The sequence below is a fragment of the Lonchura striata genome, chromosome 4 (assembly GCF_046129695.1).
Source record: "Lonchura striata isolate bLonStr1 chromosome 4, bLonStr1.mat, whole genome shotgun sequence".
Lineage (NCBI taxonomy): Eukaryota > Metazoa > Chordata > Aves > Passeriformes > Estrildidae > Lonchura > Lonchura striata.
This window is the reverse complement of record NC_134606.1, coordinates 24179445-24197881: the sequence shown is the minus strand read 5'-3', so window position 1 is coordinate 24197881 and position 18437 is coordinate 24179445. Positions and strand designations below refer to the sequence as shown.

The 18437-nt window shown below is 36.6% G+C and overlaps 1 protein-coding gene across 1 annotated transcript in view; it reads right to left on the bottom strand.

The window, feature by feature from the left end:
- GRXCR1 (glutaredoxin and cysteine rich domain containing 1) overlaps positions 1-18437 on the bottom strand; it is a 36180-nt gene that overhangs the window by 4847 nt on the left and 12896 nt on the right. Inside the window, exon 2 of the mRNA XM_021556000.3 lies at positions 4716-4937. Within this exon, the coding sequence (XP_021411675.1) occupies positions 4716-4937 (222 nt within the window). The remainder of the gene's footprint in view (positions 1-4715; positions 4938-18437) is intronic.

The following is an 18437-nucleotide window of genomic DNA, read 5'->3' as shown; positions in this document are numbered from 1 at the left end:
TTTGTCCAGACCCTTTTAATTAATGAAATTATTTTCCCAGTTTTCCCTTGAGAACATCCAGAAATTAACATCATATTTCAAATATTAAATTCACATTAACTGTAGATTTAGGACAAGGTCCACTAAGTTTTCTACTGCCCCAACTCTGTCTGGCCAATTAACCTGTCTGTTGCTGCCTATCTTGGATATAAACCATTTCCACAGTGTAATTCTTCATCAAGGAATAAACACAGATATATGACTCTGCATTTGGCTTTACTAGAATACCTTCAGGTTTTAGAAAGCAGCCTCTCTTCCACATCATTCCTTATATACTGAGAAAAATTAGCAAGGTCCCACAACATCCCTCTGGTGGACACATTTGCAGTGCAGATAAATTGCATGCCCTGTTTCTTATTTTGCTAAGCACATAAGCAAGGCTTCTTGTTAAGGCAGTAAAAATGCACTCACACACTTCACCATCACTGGCCCACGTTCTTCACTGGGACATTCCAAGGGCTGTGCATGTCCTGTCCCTGCCCACAGCATCACAGCTCTCACAGCCTGGGGCCCCCTGGCGCAGGTACACAGGGGTTACAAATAACTGCCTGCAAATCTGCTCATCAACTGAGACAATCGATGCTGCAATACAGCACCAGCACCAGAAATTCTGGATTTGGTATGCAAAGAATGGGAAAGATTGATGTGTAAAAAGCGATTGAACCCTTTGTTTCCTAAACTGAAGAATGGAGGAAACAAGTGGGAAAAGCCTAGGTGACTGAATGCAATAATTAAATAATAGTTTTACAGGCACAGAACCATTCATATCCTCCCATTAAGTGAATACCAGAAGAATGTATTTAACAAAATGCAGAGAACAACTAAATATATATATGACCACTGGAAATCAGCTATAAGGAAACTGCTAATTCCTTTTTCACAAAAACATATTTTACACATGTGTTTTCTAAAAGTCAGTTACAAAAACAGTCGCATTATTCTTTGGAAAGGATCATAACCAGTGTGTCAAATAAAATAATTTTACTATAAATCTAATGCTGTTTTGCATTCATTCTAGCTGGGAAAACTAAACTGGAGATATTTTCTTCAGAAAAAACAGTCTTAAATTCACATATCTGAAAAAAATCAAGGTTCACTTGTATGGCAAATGAATGCTGGAATTCAATCATATTGCAAGTGAAAAAAATACATGTATTTTTTAAATATTATGCTGTGAGTTAACATATTTACAAAGAATTACTTATTTGTCTGTTTTATTTTCATCCCTTTTCCAGGAGCATAAATACATATTTGTATATGTATATGTATATATGTATATATACATAAACTTTTAACAATTCTAAATAAGAGTATATATATGAGTAAATGGATGCTCCATTATTTTTTTTCTGTGTGGCTTTCTGTTATCTGGAAGTAATTTTTTATTCTGCATTGGTATCCCAGCAGATGGCATAATTCCATTTCAGATGGAGACAACATCAGGTAAAAAGAAGGATTAGATGAGCCGGTAAAGAGCAGCAGAAAGAAACAGCAATTTCCATATTTAGACAGTGTATGTCAAGAAATACAATGGGTCAATCCTGAAAAAAAGAGAAGATTAAAAGCCCCGCTGTACTGAAGCATGCAGTACTTTCCTTGACAGGGGCTAAATATGATTTTTTTTATTGCTTCTGCCCAAGTCATGGATTTGTTTCATTGTCCCTGTGCAGGCAATGATAAATTCCACAGCACAGTGAATATTTATCCCCACAGCCTGCAATGCTCAAACAACTTTGTCCATGCTTCTGAATAGCTTGGACACAATATACTCTATCAGATGTACATATGCTGGGTTTTGGTGCTTTTGTAACTTTTATCTCATTAAGAATAATCTTTCACCTTTCAAAACTGTTCATATTTTATTTCAGGCTTGGGGTTTTTTCTCATTATGACTCATTGAAAGCTGCATAGCTCAATATAGATTCTCCTTTGTACTGCTCCATGCAATCTCCTTCAGGAAAGGTTTTCTCAGGAAACAAATACTCAAAATAAAAACAAAATAAAAAAAGGGGAAAATATTGCATGATTTATTTACTGACACACCAGGCTTTGGGATTTCTGTGTTTCATTTGTATATCAGAAGTTAATTACTATAAAAACCATTATAGAAATATCCATATTACCAACAAGACCAAATTCTGTAATTAGTTCTCATTGCATTTTAATGAAACACAAGCCTGGCACAGGTTCCAGCCAACATACACCCTTTGGGGTCACAATGCACTGTCTTCTGAAGGTGAATTGACAGAGCTGGGGGGGAAATACTTGATTGCCAGACCTTCTCAACATGCACCCCTCCTTATTTCTCTAAATGAATGAATTTAACATTCTCTTGTGAAGACATATTAAGACAGAGAAATAACTGCCTAAAAGAGTGGGGCTTGCCACATTTACCAAACAGAATGAGGGCACACAGGTCCCTTGAGCCTGTCCAAGTGACAGGCTCATCCTGGGGCTCTCCTTCCCCAGTGCCCTGCCAGCCACCGGCGCTCTGCTCGCAGCACAGAGTGCTGCCCATGTCAGCCTTGCTCACGCTGAACTTGGCTTTCTCATCATGCTAAAGCACATCTCCTCTCAGCTGAAGCACACCAGAATGGTGTTGCAGCAAGCAGCAGTGCCTCCCATGATGATAATTAGTGGAGAGCATGGAGGGCACAAACCTTGTGCAGGAGGAGCAGTGAGGCACATGCTGCCACGAGCTCTCTGTGAGCAGAGGAGCTGTCTCATGCATTGTTCCCTGCCTGCAAAGCTGCTTTTCCACAAATAATGTCACTCTTACATGGAATAACTTTAATTAACACATTAAACTAAAGGGTTTTTTCCAGATAACTACAGTATACCTCACCAAGTTAAGGGGAAAAAAAAAGAGAAAAGAAAAGAAGCAGGAAAACACACCCCATATCTGGGGGTTTTCCTAGTTTTTAGTTGCCCAATGCTTTTAGTTTTCTTGTGCTAAACAACGTAAGTGTCATTTCCTTGCTGTAATAAATGTGTCTAGATCAGAGCACTAAATTATTTAATTTTTCATTACCTGTATAAGGTAGATTTGTCTTTTCCATAGTAAGCTATCTTCCTAATTCACTTACCTTCTTTTCTACACCTCTCTAAAGAATGTCATACAATACTTAGAGAGTTTTAATGAGACTTTATTGGGTTTTACACTCTCATTCCTATTTTAGAAAACAATTTTCTCACAGTCTGTTAAAACAAACAAACAAACAAACAAACAAACAAAAAAATCCCCCAACTAGCAGTGACTTAATGGGCTATCCATCATACCAAAATGACCATATCCGGGCATTTCCTACAGTTAAGCACATAATTTATTTAATCTATTTTAATCGTATCTGAATTCTTTTGACAAATTGACCATATGTGGACTGAGATTTTCTTGGAGTCAATCATAACTCACTATTTACACTTTTAACATAATAATTAGATGAACAAATCTTCATCTGAATCCTGTTGAATTTTAAACTGCTTTTGAATGTAACACTTTTATTTGTGGCTTTGCTGGAGAACTCTTCAAATCAGAGTTTTGATAAAAGCATATTCTACAATGACGTAAAAATCACTGTCTGCTAATATTCTGCACACAAGTGGTTTTACAGCTGCTCTGGCAAGGCCTTTGACTGCAAAGGCATTTGTTATAATGCTCAGGGAAGCCTAACTCATGCAGAACACATGGAAATCTTGGAAGGGATGAGGAAAAGAGGAGAAAGTGTTCCTACAGCCTCAATATCTTTTATCCCTGATTGTTGGTTACACTGCATTTTGTTACTTAAATGTTTTGTGAAAATGAAAGCATTAAGTGGTACAAACACAGTAACCTCACAGTGTTTAAATATAGTTTGCCTTCACAAATCACAGCCTCGCAGTTGATGCTAATTGCTAGCTTTTCACCACTCAAGACAAATACCTTCTCTGAGTTTTCAAGCTGTTTTCTTTGTGCCACATTCCAGAATCTTTTTGTTTTAATTTTTTTTCTGTTTATGAGAAATAAATTTCAATTATACAGGTTCAATGAAAAGGTGATTTTGAATGTACGTAGGCTTCTAGTCCTAGAATACTAGTGTGCAAATTAGGATTTTCCATTTGAAGTTTATGTCTTACAGTAGGGCAGTGTTGGGCTCTTCTTCTATCTCTTCTACAGCTAGGCTTTTTTAAAAGCAAGTATTAATCAATTTTGTATCTAAAATATGTTCAATTGATTACAGATCTTGATACAGACTACATCATCTAAAATTCAATGTATATTTAAAGTCTGATACCCCAAAGTGTTAGTCTCTTATTCAACACAGATATTAATAAATGACAGGTTTATGCTGTGTGTGTCCATTTTCCTGGGTCTATCATACATACAGGTTCTCATATGGAAAAATATCTATTTCTCTAGATTTTCATGGTTTCAACTACAAAATAAGACTTTTTTTAAGAAGTAGATGATATCTTACATGTATTATTGCCTCTTACTCCCTGGTTATCTTTTGCATCTTCAGATCAAATTTATCAGTGAGGGTCTGTGCAGTGCATACTACGAAAGGATTTCTGTCTTATCTTGTTACCATCACTGCAGCATTGTAGCTAATTTTCTTAAAATCCTGCTTTTCATTCATCAAGATTTTCATTTGCTCCTCCCAATTGTAGAATAAAATACAGGTTCATGCTTTACTTACCCCAAGATAATGGCCATCAATAAACACAACAGGGAGTGAGGGAAGTTCGCAGACACTTCTGCATCTTTCATCTAGTTCTTTTCCATAATCACTATTCAGAGCAATGTTTTTTTCTTCAAACTTAACTCTATGATTTTGAAATATCTTTCTAACCAGTTCGCATCTTTCAAAAGTGGTTCTCACCACACGAAGACTGGTAGTATAAATTACTATGCGGCCAAACTCTGGGACTGTAGAGACCTGGAAAAAAAATAGTTCCCATTACATTAAGCAAAGTTCCCATTACTTTAAGTAAATAAGTTCCAAGTATAGAGTAATTCTAGTTAAAATATTATTAAAAAAAACCCCAGCATCTTAAAAACACAATCCAACATTCAAGTTTTATTCAAATGTGAAGATGGAACTGGAAGAAGGAAGTTCTTGAAAACAGCAATTTAAAGCAATTTAAGTTGTTTAAGTAAGGTGCAACTTGACTTATTTAGAAAGTCTTAGAGATGGTAAGTCAACATATATTTTCAAGAAATAGATATATTTTAGATCCTGAGGGACTTCCAAATGGGAATAAATTGACACTGTTCTGCTGATGTCTGATTCTCTTAATACAGTCACTTCTGTTTGCACAGTTTGGCAGTACCCAGACTAAGACTAAACTTGCTAGCTTAGATGTTATTGACAATCTGCTTCAAGAGAGCCTAAGCTAAGCCTCAGCATGTCCATGACCAAACATTAACTTAGAATACTTTAGGTCTCCATGCTGAATTAGATTATTGCTGCACAAGGTAGAGTTGTTTCTCTAATTTTTAATGTATTTCCACAACAAATTACTCTAACATCCAAACAACAGTAAAAAAGTATATTTATTGTGTATTCAATGTCCAATCAAAAACCTACTGCAGCTAGCTGGAAAAAAGTTTCACACTACAATTCAGATTTTACTTTTTACCCCACTTTTCAATATGTAAAAATTTATGCTGTTTCTTTCCTTTCTAGGATGACAACAGTTAGATAGTGTAAATACTACAGGGATTAATTTCCCCAAGAGAGTGTGATAGATTTTCAAGAAGCCTGAGAATCATTCCTCTAAATAAAGATTCTATGTTCAAACATATAACTAAAATCCCAGCTTTCTGAAAGGATGGTAATGCATTAACAAGCTTTCTAAAGTATCCATTGTATTCAGCAAATTATATTTAATAATTTTATCAGTATTCCTGGAGTCAAAACACAAGTTAGAAAATAAAAAGCAAGGATATCTCTACTACACTGTAGCGCTGTATGCAAAATGAACCTTGATGGGTGAAAAGATAATTTTTTACCTATCTCATGAATGAACAATAAAAACATAGTTGTTTAATTGTGCAGATGCCATTGCAGATTTTGTAATATAACCAGTCATGATTTAACTTACTACTTGAATACAAAAAAAAAGTCCTTGAAAAAGTATACTCTGCTTAGAGAGGTGTTTACAATGTTCTTCATATAGTAAAGAGTTCTCAGGAAAAATATTTGCATTTCACAGATCACTTACAGAATACTGGAGGTGTAATTGCCAACATATGTAGCCATTGCTTCATCTCCCATACAGGAAAGGAACCATGTTGTGATAGGTCAATATTTTTTCTCTTAGAATGGATGTCATAAATTCAATTTTAAGAACAAGTTTTATAAAAATGGGCTACTTTTCTGCAGCGATTTTCTAGGTTGAAAATCTGTTACACTGCTAGTGCAGCATTGACTCTCCTCCAGCATATCATTCACACATTCCAAGTGAGAGAATTAGCTCGTTCTCTCCATAAAAGACAAGCACTCTATATAAATACCGCAAAATATTTTAGGAACCACACATGGGTTGCCTGAAGGAAGAGGAGTCTGTTGTTTTCATAAGTAACCAAAAGAACTTCTTAAAATATTACTTAAATAGAAAATTTCACATATTCCTCATTTCTTCCTCTTTGGAGTGACAATACATTTTGAACGAGAAACTATTCAACAGGATGGAAGCTCTTGTTCCTCCATAGCTCTAATCTCTAATGCTGCTTGTTCCCAGACACCAGAGGCTGGCAGCATAGGTACAGACAGTCATTATCTGGTAAAGCATCAGGACTGTGGTGTCCCTACAGCATACAAATAAGCAGCTGAAGAGATGGAAAAATGGAAAGTTGTAAAGTGATCCAGACAGATATCAAGTGGAAGGTATGTACAAAGAGACACTTTTATGCTTAATCCTTTCTTGTTTCCTAATGTGGCAGTGAAGAAATACCATTGTTTTCCCTACAAAGTCTTAAGAACATTGATTAAACAATTCTTCAGGGAAATTTTCATAAGAACCCTTGTTTTCTGTACTACAAATGTACACAGCTTGTCCTTGCGAGGACTTTTACCATGGAAAGATATCCTTCTTACCACCTGGCTGAAAACCACCTTGCTAATGAACAACAGTATATTAACACTATATTAATTCTTATTTTTCTAAGCAACATAGAGGCTGAAAACTGTAATATTTAATTGCCGGAATACACTCTTGAAGTAAACCAGTAAACACTGTGGTTTTCCTTCCTAGGCTGGAACTGTGGCAAAGCCATAATAAATAACAAGCAATGTAAACAAATTAAGACACTTCTGAAAATGAACTTTTACAATTTTGCTTTGCAAACTTGAAATTCAAATCACCTCATATAACTCACAAATGCACATAAAACTCTAGGTGAAATTAAACAGAAGGCTATTCTCTGGTTAATGGGCATGACAAAACTTCAATAAAGCTGTGGAAGTTGGACAGATGAATATATCAAAAGATTTGGAGGAACTTATATTAACCACTTATTTGCACTTCTTGTAGGTGGAATTCTTATTGAAGCAAGAAGCTTATGATCCCTAAGATTTCTATATATTTTTCATATATTTGTAGTTTTTTAGATAGCTAATGCATGGCTGTAGCTCCAGTACTTTTCCTACTGTTTTCCTCTAGATATTAGAACAATAAGCTAACCTTGCAATAAATTCCTGAAATACTGTTTAGTCTTATTGTCAGGAAGATGGCCTACAAGAACATTTTGTTTTCCAACTGTAATCTAAGATATCATAACAAGAAGTGGGGCAAAGAAGCTCTTGGACCAACTCCAAGGGGTTGACCCAAGGCTGGGTTACTGGGGCAACTTAATCTCCAATCGGGCATATCCATTAGATATCCTAAATAATTACCCTTGTAAAAATTGTAGAAATCTAGCCAGGTGTGCCCTTCACCACTGGGACACCTGGAAGCTCCTAAATAAAGATCTGCTTTTTACTTTACTATTGGGTTTTTTTTTTCTCTTCTGATTGTAAGCAACACTTGTGGATACCATTTGGCCTAAGGTGGCAACTACTGTGTAATATATTCAGGAAAACCCTGTGGGCCAAGGTTGTGCTTCAGAGAAAGTGCCTATATGAGAAGATTGCCAAGGAAGAGATTTAAGTTTTCAGGAGGAAATAATGTTGCTTTAGTAGTAGTCTTGTACATGATTTACAGCTCTTAGTTTAGCAGCCCAATGTTACCATCTCCCCAAGAGTCTAAGGGCACATTCTGCTTTACTGCCTCAGCCTGAAGAGCTTGCATTTTCCTTGGGAGAATCAAGTAGCCAGCAACAGCAGCAGCATGACCTGCATCACTTCACAGCAGAGCTGCCACTTCCAGCCTAAGAAAGAGCTGCCCTTTTTTTCTGTCTAGAGAGAAGAAGTAATTGCTTCACCAGTTCAATCCTATTCATGATTGAACATTAAAAAAACACGTTACTTACTTTGTGCCTGATTCAGTCTTTTTCCAGACTTCTTTATCAGGTCAGTCAGGGTTTTTGAAAATAAAAGAATCATAACATCATTGAATAGTTTGGGATGTAAGGGACCTTAAGGATCAGCTGCTTCCAGCACCTCTGCCAGGAGCAGGGACACCTCCCACTAGACCAGTTTGTTCAAAGCCCTGTACTGATGTACACCTGGGGGAAATCTCTCCCTCTGCCTTCCCACTGGCATCCATCTGACATGGCTGACTAAATATAATCCTTAACTGGGGAAATCTTGAGTGATGTCATCCATGAGGGTAAATTTGTGGGCTCATTATCAAGTGGCATCACAAAAGAAAGGAAGAAATTGCTGATGAAAAAAAAAGAAGGTTTAATAGAACAAGCAGATAAGGAACAAAATGCAGGGATTCTGGGGACTGAAAAAGGTTGAAAATACAGAACTAAAACCAGATGATAAAACAAAACCTAAAATGTCAGGACACAGAGAACAAGAGCAGAAGACACTAAATGTAGATATAAAAATATGAAAAATATTACAAAAAAAAGACAGGTAGTAAAACAAAACAAAGTAAATTATAAAACAGAGAGAAGGTCACTGAAATACTGACCCTTTTTTAAAGGAAATCCCAGTAGTCAATGTAACTGTACAACAAATACATTACAGAATATGTGAATCTCCAAGTTGTTTGAAAATTTTGAGTCTTTAAAAAAAATCTGGTTTGTATTACTAGAGCTTTAGAAATGTGAAATATTTGAGAATCATACTCCTAAAATTTGTCTTTGAGAATTTACCTTTTCCCTATAACACTTGCTTCAACAATAACAGACTTCTCAGTAGCTCTGAAAAAACTGTACAATAGTCAGGTGTTTCCATGATGCTTCTGAAAGCAAAATAAACACCATTAATCTCTCATGAATATTTTTAGGTTCAGACTTTCTCCACTATATCTTATTCCTGATTTTTGGGTCCAGCTGCAACTGAAGCAGCAGCAGAAGTGTCCATGTTTTCCTATTGGTCTCATAGTTACCTGAGCCCCGACCAGTCCTGCCAGACTGAGCAGATATTTCTATTCTCTTTGGGAGGCAAAATAAAAAAATTAAAAATTGAATAGCAATATCTAATTAATTCTTCATCATATTTGCCAAGAATTACTCTCTAAACACTATAGATTTTATTTAATATATTTTACAACATTTTTGTCTGCCTTGGTGACTTTGAGTGGCTTTTTATCTTTGAACCAATAGCCTTAACATGGATATTTTTGCAGCATGACTAATAGCTATTAGTGGTCCAAGCCAATGCTTTTCTGCTTGTAGTGTAAGAACCACTGCTATGCCTTGGGGCATAAAGTGACTGTTCCTAAAACAGTGGTGAAATCTACTTTTTGAAAACCTTTGTATATAACTATGTCTGCAAATAACTAAACAGACAAGTGCATCAGTGAGAGGAATAATGTACTCATGATGTTAGCTTCATTTTTATTTGGTTGTAAATGAAAACCAGGAGAGCAACACTACCAAAGTAGTAGTAATGGCATTTTTTTTTAATCCTCTCTCTAGAAAGAAAGTATAAATGTGTTTTAACCCCATCAGTTAAAAAGAACAGCTATTTACATGCATGTATTATCATTAATTTCAATGGAAGCATCACCCACAAATTTACATTTGATTCTTTTAAAGAACAAAATAATAAATGAAAAAAATAGCTGTTATAGTACTTTGATAAAAGCTGAAATGCTTTATCACATATGACATTTTTAAAGGTTTTTACCATATTCAGGTGTAACACTCAACACGCTATTTATGCAGTACTGAATTGCCTGGGTGACCTAAATCAAGGGTTGATACACCCTTCTCTGTCTCACAATATCATCTTTCAACATCTCAGGGCGTTCTGCTGAATTATGCACCCCTTGGCTCTGTAATTAGATACTATCAGACTGGCAGAAGTATCTGCTTCACTAAGTAGGCTGAGGCAGGAATCTAGACCACATTACAAACCTTGTGCCAGAGATGCTTCGGTGAATAAATGCAACACTCATGATCCAACAAAAATGTTGAGCAGAAGAAAAAAAGTTACATATGCATACATACATATTTTGTATGTACACTTGCATATCTACAAACCTGCACATCTAAACAGTCCTCACCCTCAGTGTCCTTACTGCTGCTCATCCAGCACATCCACACAACCAGGTTACATCCTGCTCTCAGGTGACCTGAACTCTGAAAGAGGGCAAGTTATCTCCCCAGAGCTCGTGGTCTCTGTTCCCTCTGTCTCCGCAGCCTCCAGAGCCAAACCGTGTGATGCACATCTAGCTCTGACTCTGGGGTAAAAGGAGCTCCTGTTCAACAGGGCACAGCAATGCTGTGAAGTTCAGCCAGGGCAAAATTTATTTCAAATAAATGAAAAATATGTTCAAATTAGTTGAAAGAAAATCACTATCTGTTCCCATCTAATTGGATTTTATTTATCAAGTGCTGAAAGTTCTATCAGTATTTTCTTCTTAATGTATTTATGCCATTCAGCTATGACAGGACAAAATGAAACATTTGAAAATCAGAAGCAAATCTATAATTAACTCTTACCTAGTCTACACCTCTCCTGGAAAGAAATACTGTAATATAATGCTGGTTTCTCTTTTGCTTGCTCGGTCCTTCTTTCTCTCTCACCTCATATTTACCAATTTGACATCTCCAAGAAATTCTTCTTAAAAAAAATAAAGAGAGAGCCTCTGGGAAGACCCTTGGAAATATTTCTCTGGTTGCTAAGAGAGAAGAAGCATTTCTCTGTTCTGCAAGGACAGTCCTCACAAAGATTGAAGGGGAAGAGGCAGGAGCTACTGAAAATAGTTTGTTCTCAGCAGTTTACATGAGACACTAGAAGCCAAAAAAAGGAGGATCCAACAACTCCTTTCACATTGTGCAGTTCTTTGAACCATTCTTGCATTCAACAGAAGCCAAACAAGACGTACCTAGACTATCCTGTGACCTTTGTATGAAGCCCATACAGGTAGAGACTCCTGTGTAAGCCTGCCTCTTAATTGTTGCAGATCTGTGATTCAATTTGCCAGTGCCCTCTTCCCCTCACATTATCCTTATAAAGGCACCAAGAAAACACAGTACTATGGAGCACAAAACAAATATGAATACAATATTAGAGCCAGCCACATGGTCCTACGAGTAATCTTTCTGCTTGTAAAAAGATGGACAGCCAATAACCTTGAAATTTCCACTACCAAAGAAAATCATAGAATCATAAAGTGGGTTGAGTCAGAAGTAGACCTCGAAATCTATCCCCATATTATGGACAGGGGCTCCTTCCATTAAACCAGGTCACTCAAAGCCTCACCCAGCCTGGCCTTGAACATTTCCAGGGATGGGGCAGCCACATCTTTTCTGGGTAACCTGTTCATCACTGCTAAAAGTAAGAGTTTCTTCCTAATATCTAATCTAGACCTACTCTCCTTCTGTTGGAAGTTATTCCCCATAATCCTATCACTACATCTTTATGACTTCCTTCACATCAGAAAAATTCAACAGAAAATTCAGATAGTACAATTTTCTTAACAGCCTTAACATGAGAAAAGTATTTTAAAAAATTTTCATCAACCATCACAATCACCATGAAAAATAATAGGCAATAATTTTCTGAGGACAGACAGGTTCAGTTCCTTGCCATTTACAGCAGTGCAACATTAAGGCAGCAGTCAGAAAATATCCAAGCCAAGTTTCAGCAAGGCATATGATAACATTCCCTTTCATTTTCAAAGTGTGCTGTGGGATCTCACACCAAAATAGACAAATGAAACCTCATACACAACCTTTCAGCCTCATTATGATCTCTCCTACAAAATGTGTCTCTGTAGCCAAATATTTCCTGAATTAAGTAGCACTTCAAATCAGGAATTGGGTCTTGTCCCATTGCTTTGGCTCTTTTGAGTTTATCAGTCATTCTAAGCAATGGAAAGAATTACTCTAGGATGATTATTTTATATCTGTTTGTTTGGCTAACAGTACACATACATTTCAAGGCCTTTAACCAGTTCTAATTGGTAACCAAGATTCAGCCTTGTAAAACTCAATATGACAGAGAGACTGCTCTGTCTTTCACAAGGCATTCACTAGATAAAGTGAATGAAACAGTAGTATTTCCTAGTATTTCGTAGTATTTACACTAGGCAAAGGGAATGTATTTGTCATTAAGAAGGTTGACTGGAGGTATAATTCATAAAATTAGTGTCTATCTCTTGGAGCAGAATTCTTTGAGTACACATTAGTTACTATTCACCTGGATAAAGTTCCATGGGAGTTAGTGGATGCATTTTACCAAATACGGTGGTTTCTTGTCAGGTGAGCAAAATGGGCTCAGACCACATGAGAAGTACGCTTGCTTTTTCTGACATTGATTTTCATTTTCACTGAGAGCTTGAGGGTTTCTCAGCCTTCAGTGACAGGGCCATGGCACATTCTGGCCTTTTTTTTTCATCTGTTAGTTTAGTAACTCTATTTTGTCATCTCTGAAACAAACTCGTTGGAATAGGAAACAGTAAAGTTAGTTGTTGCTCTGATGCTGTTGATCAAACAGCCTGTTCTTATACTATCCTCTTCTTCCTTCATCAATTAATTTAGGACTAACAAGGCTTATTATACAAGAGACAAGGTGTTGGGATCACTTTACTTATAACTGCAGTATTTTCAAAATGGCTCCTTTGAGACAGGAAACAACACTAGACCACAAAACTTTTTTATTTCCAGCAAAACAAGTTCAGTTTTTCAGTGGGAAAAAGCTGCTGTTTCTGATAAATACTTTTTTCTTTTTATGGCTGTTTTACAGTATATTTAATATGAGCATGCTTAATATCTACTTTAACCTATATAAAACATGACATTGCCCAGAGAAGTTGTGAATGTGGGGCTCTGAGCAACCTCATCTAGCAAGTGGCATCCCTGCCCATGACAAGGGGGTTGGAACTAGATTATCTTTAAGGTCACTTCCAATGTAAACCATTCTATGATTCTGTGATTCCACATTGTGCAAACTCCAGTCAAAATATGTCCTAAAAAGGAACTTTCTTTGGAACTGGTTTATGCCATATTTCCCCTCTGTGCCTACTTTGTATTGGAAGGTTGATTGTAGTGTGCTGCAACCTGGCATCCAACCAGGGAAACATTTGTTTTCCACAGGTGCAGTGCTAGTAGGAGATTTATATGTTAGTGTTCCTGATGTTTGATTATCTGCTATGTTTGATAAATGGCTTTCAGCTGAACAATCTGAGTGGCAATATAAACATTTTTTCTTTGTTTGGTGTAATCATTGGATCAGGAAATTGAAACCCATACTTCTGCACAATTGTGTAACAGTGTTATAGGATATCTTAGCCCTCTGATTTTCTTCTTGGGTCTTTGCACAAAATAAACACTGATTGGAAGTGCTTATTAAATTTTATTACCACCTCTTAAGAACTAGACTGTGTCAGTCAGGCACAGATGAAGAGTGAAATTCAGGAAAATTAAATGGTAAAAACAGCACAAATTTTGCAAAACTTCAAATTACCTTTTGGACAGAACTGAATTCTGGTGAAAATTACACTACAGTTTGTCTTTCAGCTAAAAAAAGTTACAAATAAAATTTACCATAAAATGCAGTTAAAATATAAGTATTTTTAAGCTGTCATCAAAAGAATGAACGAAAGGATTAAACTCAGTGTTGGTCACCAGGAAGTGTGGTTGAAGTATAGTGTTAAAAAAACTTCCTATGTACTCCCATTCATCTGTCTTTGCTAAAACTCCTGAATTCAAGTCATAATTGAAAACTCATGTTTCCCTCATCCCTTTTTCTTTCTTTACTTCAAAGATCTGACCAGATAGCAGAGTAAGCTTCCCTTTCCCCCCCCCCCAGAAAGCCTGATTGCTCTTCATCTTTCTTCCATGTCAAAGCAATTTATTTTAAAATAAATTTTAAAATGAACACCCAATTTTGCCAGGCCTCCAGGAGTGATTTTATTTCCTCTGACACTGCCGGCATGTGGAACCCTTTCTTCTGCTGCCTCTCACTTTTGGCTTCATTCTCTTAAGACAGAGTACTTCACTGCCACAGTTGAGGTTCCTGACATCTATTAGGGAACTGATTTAAGTAAGTCCCTTACCTTTCCATGAGATTAACAGAAGGTCAAAATGATAAGTCTGTGCTGCAGGTGGGCTGCGGGAGTGGCTGGGAGCTCATTTCCATGGTGCCAGCTGAGAAGTAGATGGCACCTCCTTGTTTTGTTTCAGCAGGGCTGAGCATGTAATGAGTCAACCAAAATGGGACAGAAGCCACCAGAGGTCTCACACCACTAAGCAGATAGATGTCCCCAGATGGAACCCGGGGCATTTGTAGTGAGCACAATTTCCTGGGTTTTGGACAGCTATAGTCACTGAAAGTGTCACAAATATCTTCCTCTTTTGTATGAGATCATCACCATGCATTTCCATGGAGCATGTAAAATGCCATCATTTCAGATGAACTCCGCCCTTCTGGCGTGTTCTGTCAGTTGCAGTTTATGACTGAAATATGTTGAATTCAAAGTATTGCTTCCATCTCTGATAGGTTTGTTGAGGAATTCTCTGAATCCAAGTGAACACGTTTACCTAAACATCTTAACAATGAAAATACAGAGCACTTAAAATTATTTTAGTGTCTCCACAGCCAACACATCAGCTTTTCAAGCTCCAAAACATTATTTCTAAAACTAGAATCACAGCTTTTCAATTTCCCTCCAATATATCTCTATGACTCCAAATACCAGAGAGCTTTCTCCAGCATCTCACAGGCAAACTCAGTTTTCTCCACAAGAATTTGATTTATCTCCTGAATTCCCTCAACAATATAGGTGTTTCTATTTCCCTCCAGCCAATTCCCTGTATTCACAGTCACAGACCTTGTATAATTACCACTCAAGATTTTCTGAAAACTAATTACTTTAACTCAGTATCTATAGCCCAGCCAGCATCATTTGCCATGACCTTGGTTTCCACTAGTTCTGGCTCTTGGTTAGCTTTATCTTTTCAAATATGTCTACAGAATAATGAGACAAAGGGAGAGGATGGGAGGGGAGGACCTTTGCTTCCACCAGTAATAACACATTGTGTTTTACCCATTAAATCCCAATACCCACTCATCATTGTTTTCTATCTCATCTCCTCTACTGCTTGATGTAACTTAATTCCTTTAAAAATCATCAGATACAAAATTTACAAAAGTTGTGAAGTACTTGATTATGTGTAAACAATTTGCAATAAGATTCCCAACCAGTCCAAAGAAACCTGCTATGAAGCATTGCATATCTGTGGTCAAACAGAAAGTTCCCTCTTCTGCAAGAAAAATATTATTTCTGGCAGATATGGCTGATGTTGTGACACAATTGCACACAGTTGTGATGTCTACACAAACATTATGTTGTTGCATGAATCCTGTGAGCATTTGGAGATATGTTCATTTAGGAATAAATTTTGCCTTGAATTTTCAACATATTAGACTAATTTTGGCTATAGTAGCATGTCTGATATGTGTGAAATTAAGGGGACCCAGTTTCAAATTATCCCAGGGAGGGTTTATGACTTTTTACATCAATGAGAAAGGACAACAAAAGAGATTAATTTCTGCTTTGACTATTTTCAACTGTTTATCTGGAGACAGTTTACTGAAGACTTTGTTCACAGAACAGCAGCATAACAATTTATGCAATGCGCCTCACATATGAGTAAGATACAGGCATTTTAAAATGTCTGGAAATTGGGAAGCCAAACTAAATGTGAAAGTAAAAATCATTCACAGTTTATCATTTCTATATGTTTTCTGTGTCTACTAACAGACAACACATAGAGAACAGGCAAACTGGAACGTCATTGTTATTTCAGTGTACATTGCAAACAGAAACTAATTAATGTAAAAGAGGGGGAAAAAAGTCTACAGCATGTCACCTAAGGAAATGCTGCTATCAGTAAATTAAAAATGCATGGCTTGAGCTGCATAGCATCTGCCTACCTGAAGCTGTGCCTGTAAATAGTGTGGAAGACCAGAGAACTGAAACAATGGATCCCAGATGGGTCATGAGAAGAATGTTAGTATTAATTACACAATTCTAAAAAAACTACAGTCCCCAGAAATCTGAGAATAAGTCTCCATTCTTAGAAGATTTGTCCTAGGTTACATCATTTAATTACCTACTGCTTAACAGTTATGAGTTACCACTTGGGGATAACAGTTATATGTAGGAGTATGGAAATAATTATTATTCAACAGCTGATCAGTGTTTATTTCACTTCTTTTATCGCTAGCAACAAGAATAAATACAGAGTGAAATGAAAATTGAACTTTGATAAAATTGAACTTTTTCTCTAGTTTAAAAAACATCATTCAATTTTTGCCTTTTTTTTTTTTTTTTTCTTCTGGACCCTTCTGTTTTCTAGTTCTACTCAAAACAAGGGGTTGGAAACAGAAGGAGGGAGCATCTAGGTCCACTTGAAATTGCTCTGTTTAGTACTTAGTTGTACTTAGTAGTACTTAGCTTGACCAAAAAGGACGTTTTAACACCTCTAGACTTGCTTATATTTGGATGTATGTATGAAATAGTTGAATAAATGACTAATTATGTTTGTGGCATAGTTATTTTCCATACTGTCAGATGGCATTTTCAGTTACTTTGGGGATTTCTGTCTAACAATATGTGTAAGATTTTTCAAATATGTTTAGTTCTCTTGGGAGGGAATGTTTAATCCTACTACATACTCAGATTTTGGTGGTAATTCTGCTATTTACATATGTATCATTTCCCACGATGACACCCTGAATTGCTAAAAAAAGAAGCACCATACGTTTGCCTGAAACAGCAGTTGTGGAGCTCAAATCCTATTTTCTCCTATCATGAGCATCTTTTCATTTTTCTTCCTATTTATCACACTGTTCTAGATGTTTTAATGTATGTTGTGTATTTGGGGACAATCATTGGCCACCTCATATCCTCTTTGAGAATATTCTGTAAGTAAGGATGGCTTTAGTCAGAAGTGAACTAGAACATGACTTGGTGAAGATGGACAGATAAAGATGAAAGTGTTCAATATCTCAGATCATGTAGAAATGTTAGCAAACAGCATGGCTCTAAGTGGTTTGTGAACCCTGACCCCATCTGTCTGTAAGCACTGCTGCTTCACTCAATAGAACATTTCATACTGCAGAGAAACAGACTTGTGTGGTCAGCAGCGAATGGCTGTCATGAAAAATACAATGTCTGCTCTGGCCCATTTATTTTTAACTTGGCAGCAGCATTGGAATACCCTGTATAGTGTTTTCTGGCAGGCAGATGAAGTTTAAAAAACAGATTTCTATCCCTTCCCTCTTTCTCTTTGCTCCTCTCTTTCACCAATTCCTTACTCATTCTTTCTAAAATAGACTTAGACTGCTGTAGAGACTGATAAATGCTAATAATAACATAATAGTAGCACATACACACAGGGATCTCTGACTCATTTTACGTTTAAACATTGCCAGGTGCAATTAATGCATGCAGTGATCTCCCTTAAAATTCCCAAGTTTCAGTTAGTCTGGTTAATTAACAGGCATTAGAGGTCTATGAGCTGCCTACCAATCCTATTCATCATATTTCTGAGTGGAGAATAAAAGTTAGCTGATGAGATCCTGCTCATGATATTACATGGCTCTGCCTTCTTTGTCAGCTATGCTTTGTGTGGTAAGTGGGCTGTTTTTTCCAATACTTTCTTGCAGTATACCAGAATATCTCAGGAAACAACACAGTAGTCCATTGCTTCTTTATACTTGCAGCAGTGTTGCAACTTGTGATTTTCCTAGTGCTAGAGAGAATCAGCAAGTAAAAACTGGTATTCAGGAAAGCCCTAGTCAGTCACACTTAGCTCAGGCAAAAATATATTGCATTTTCATTGA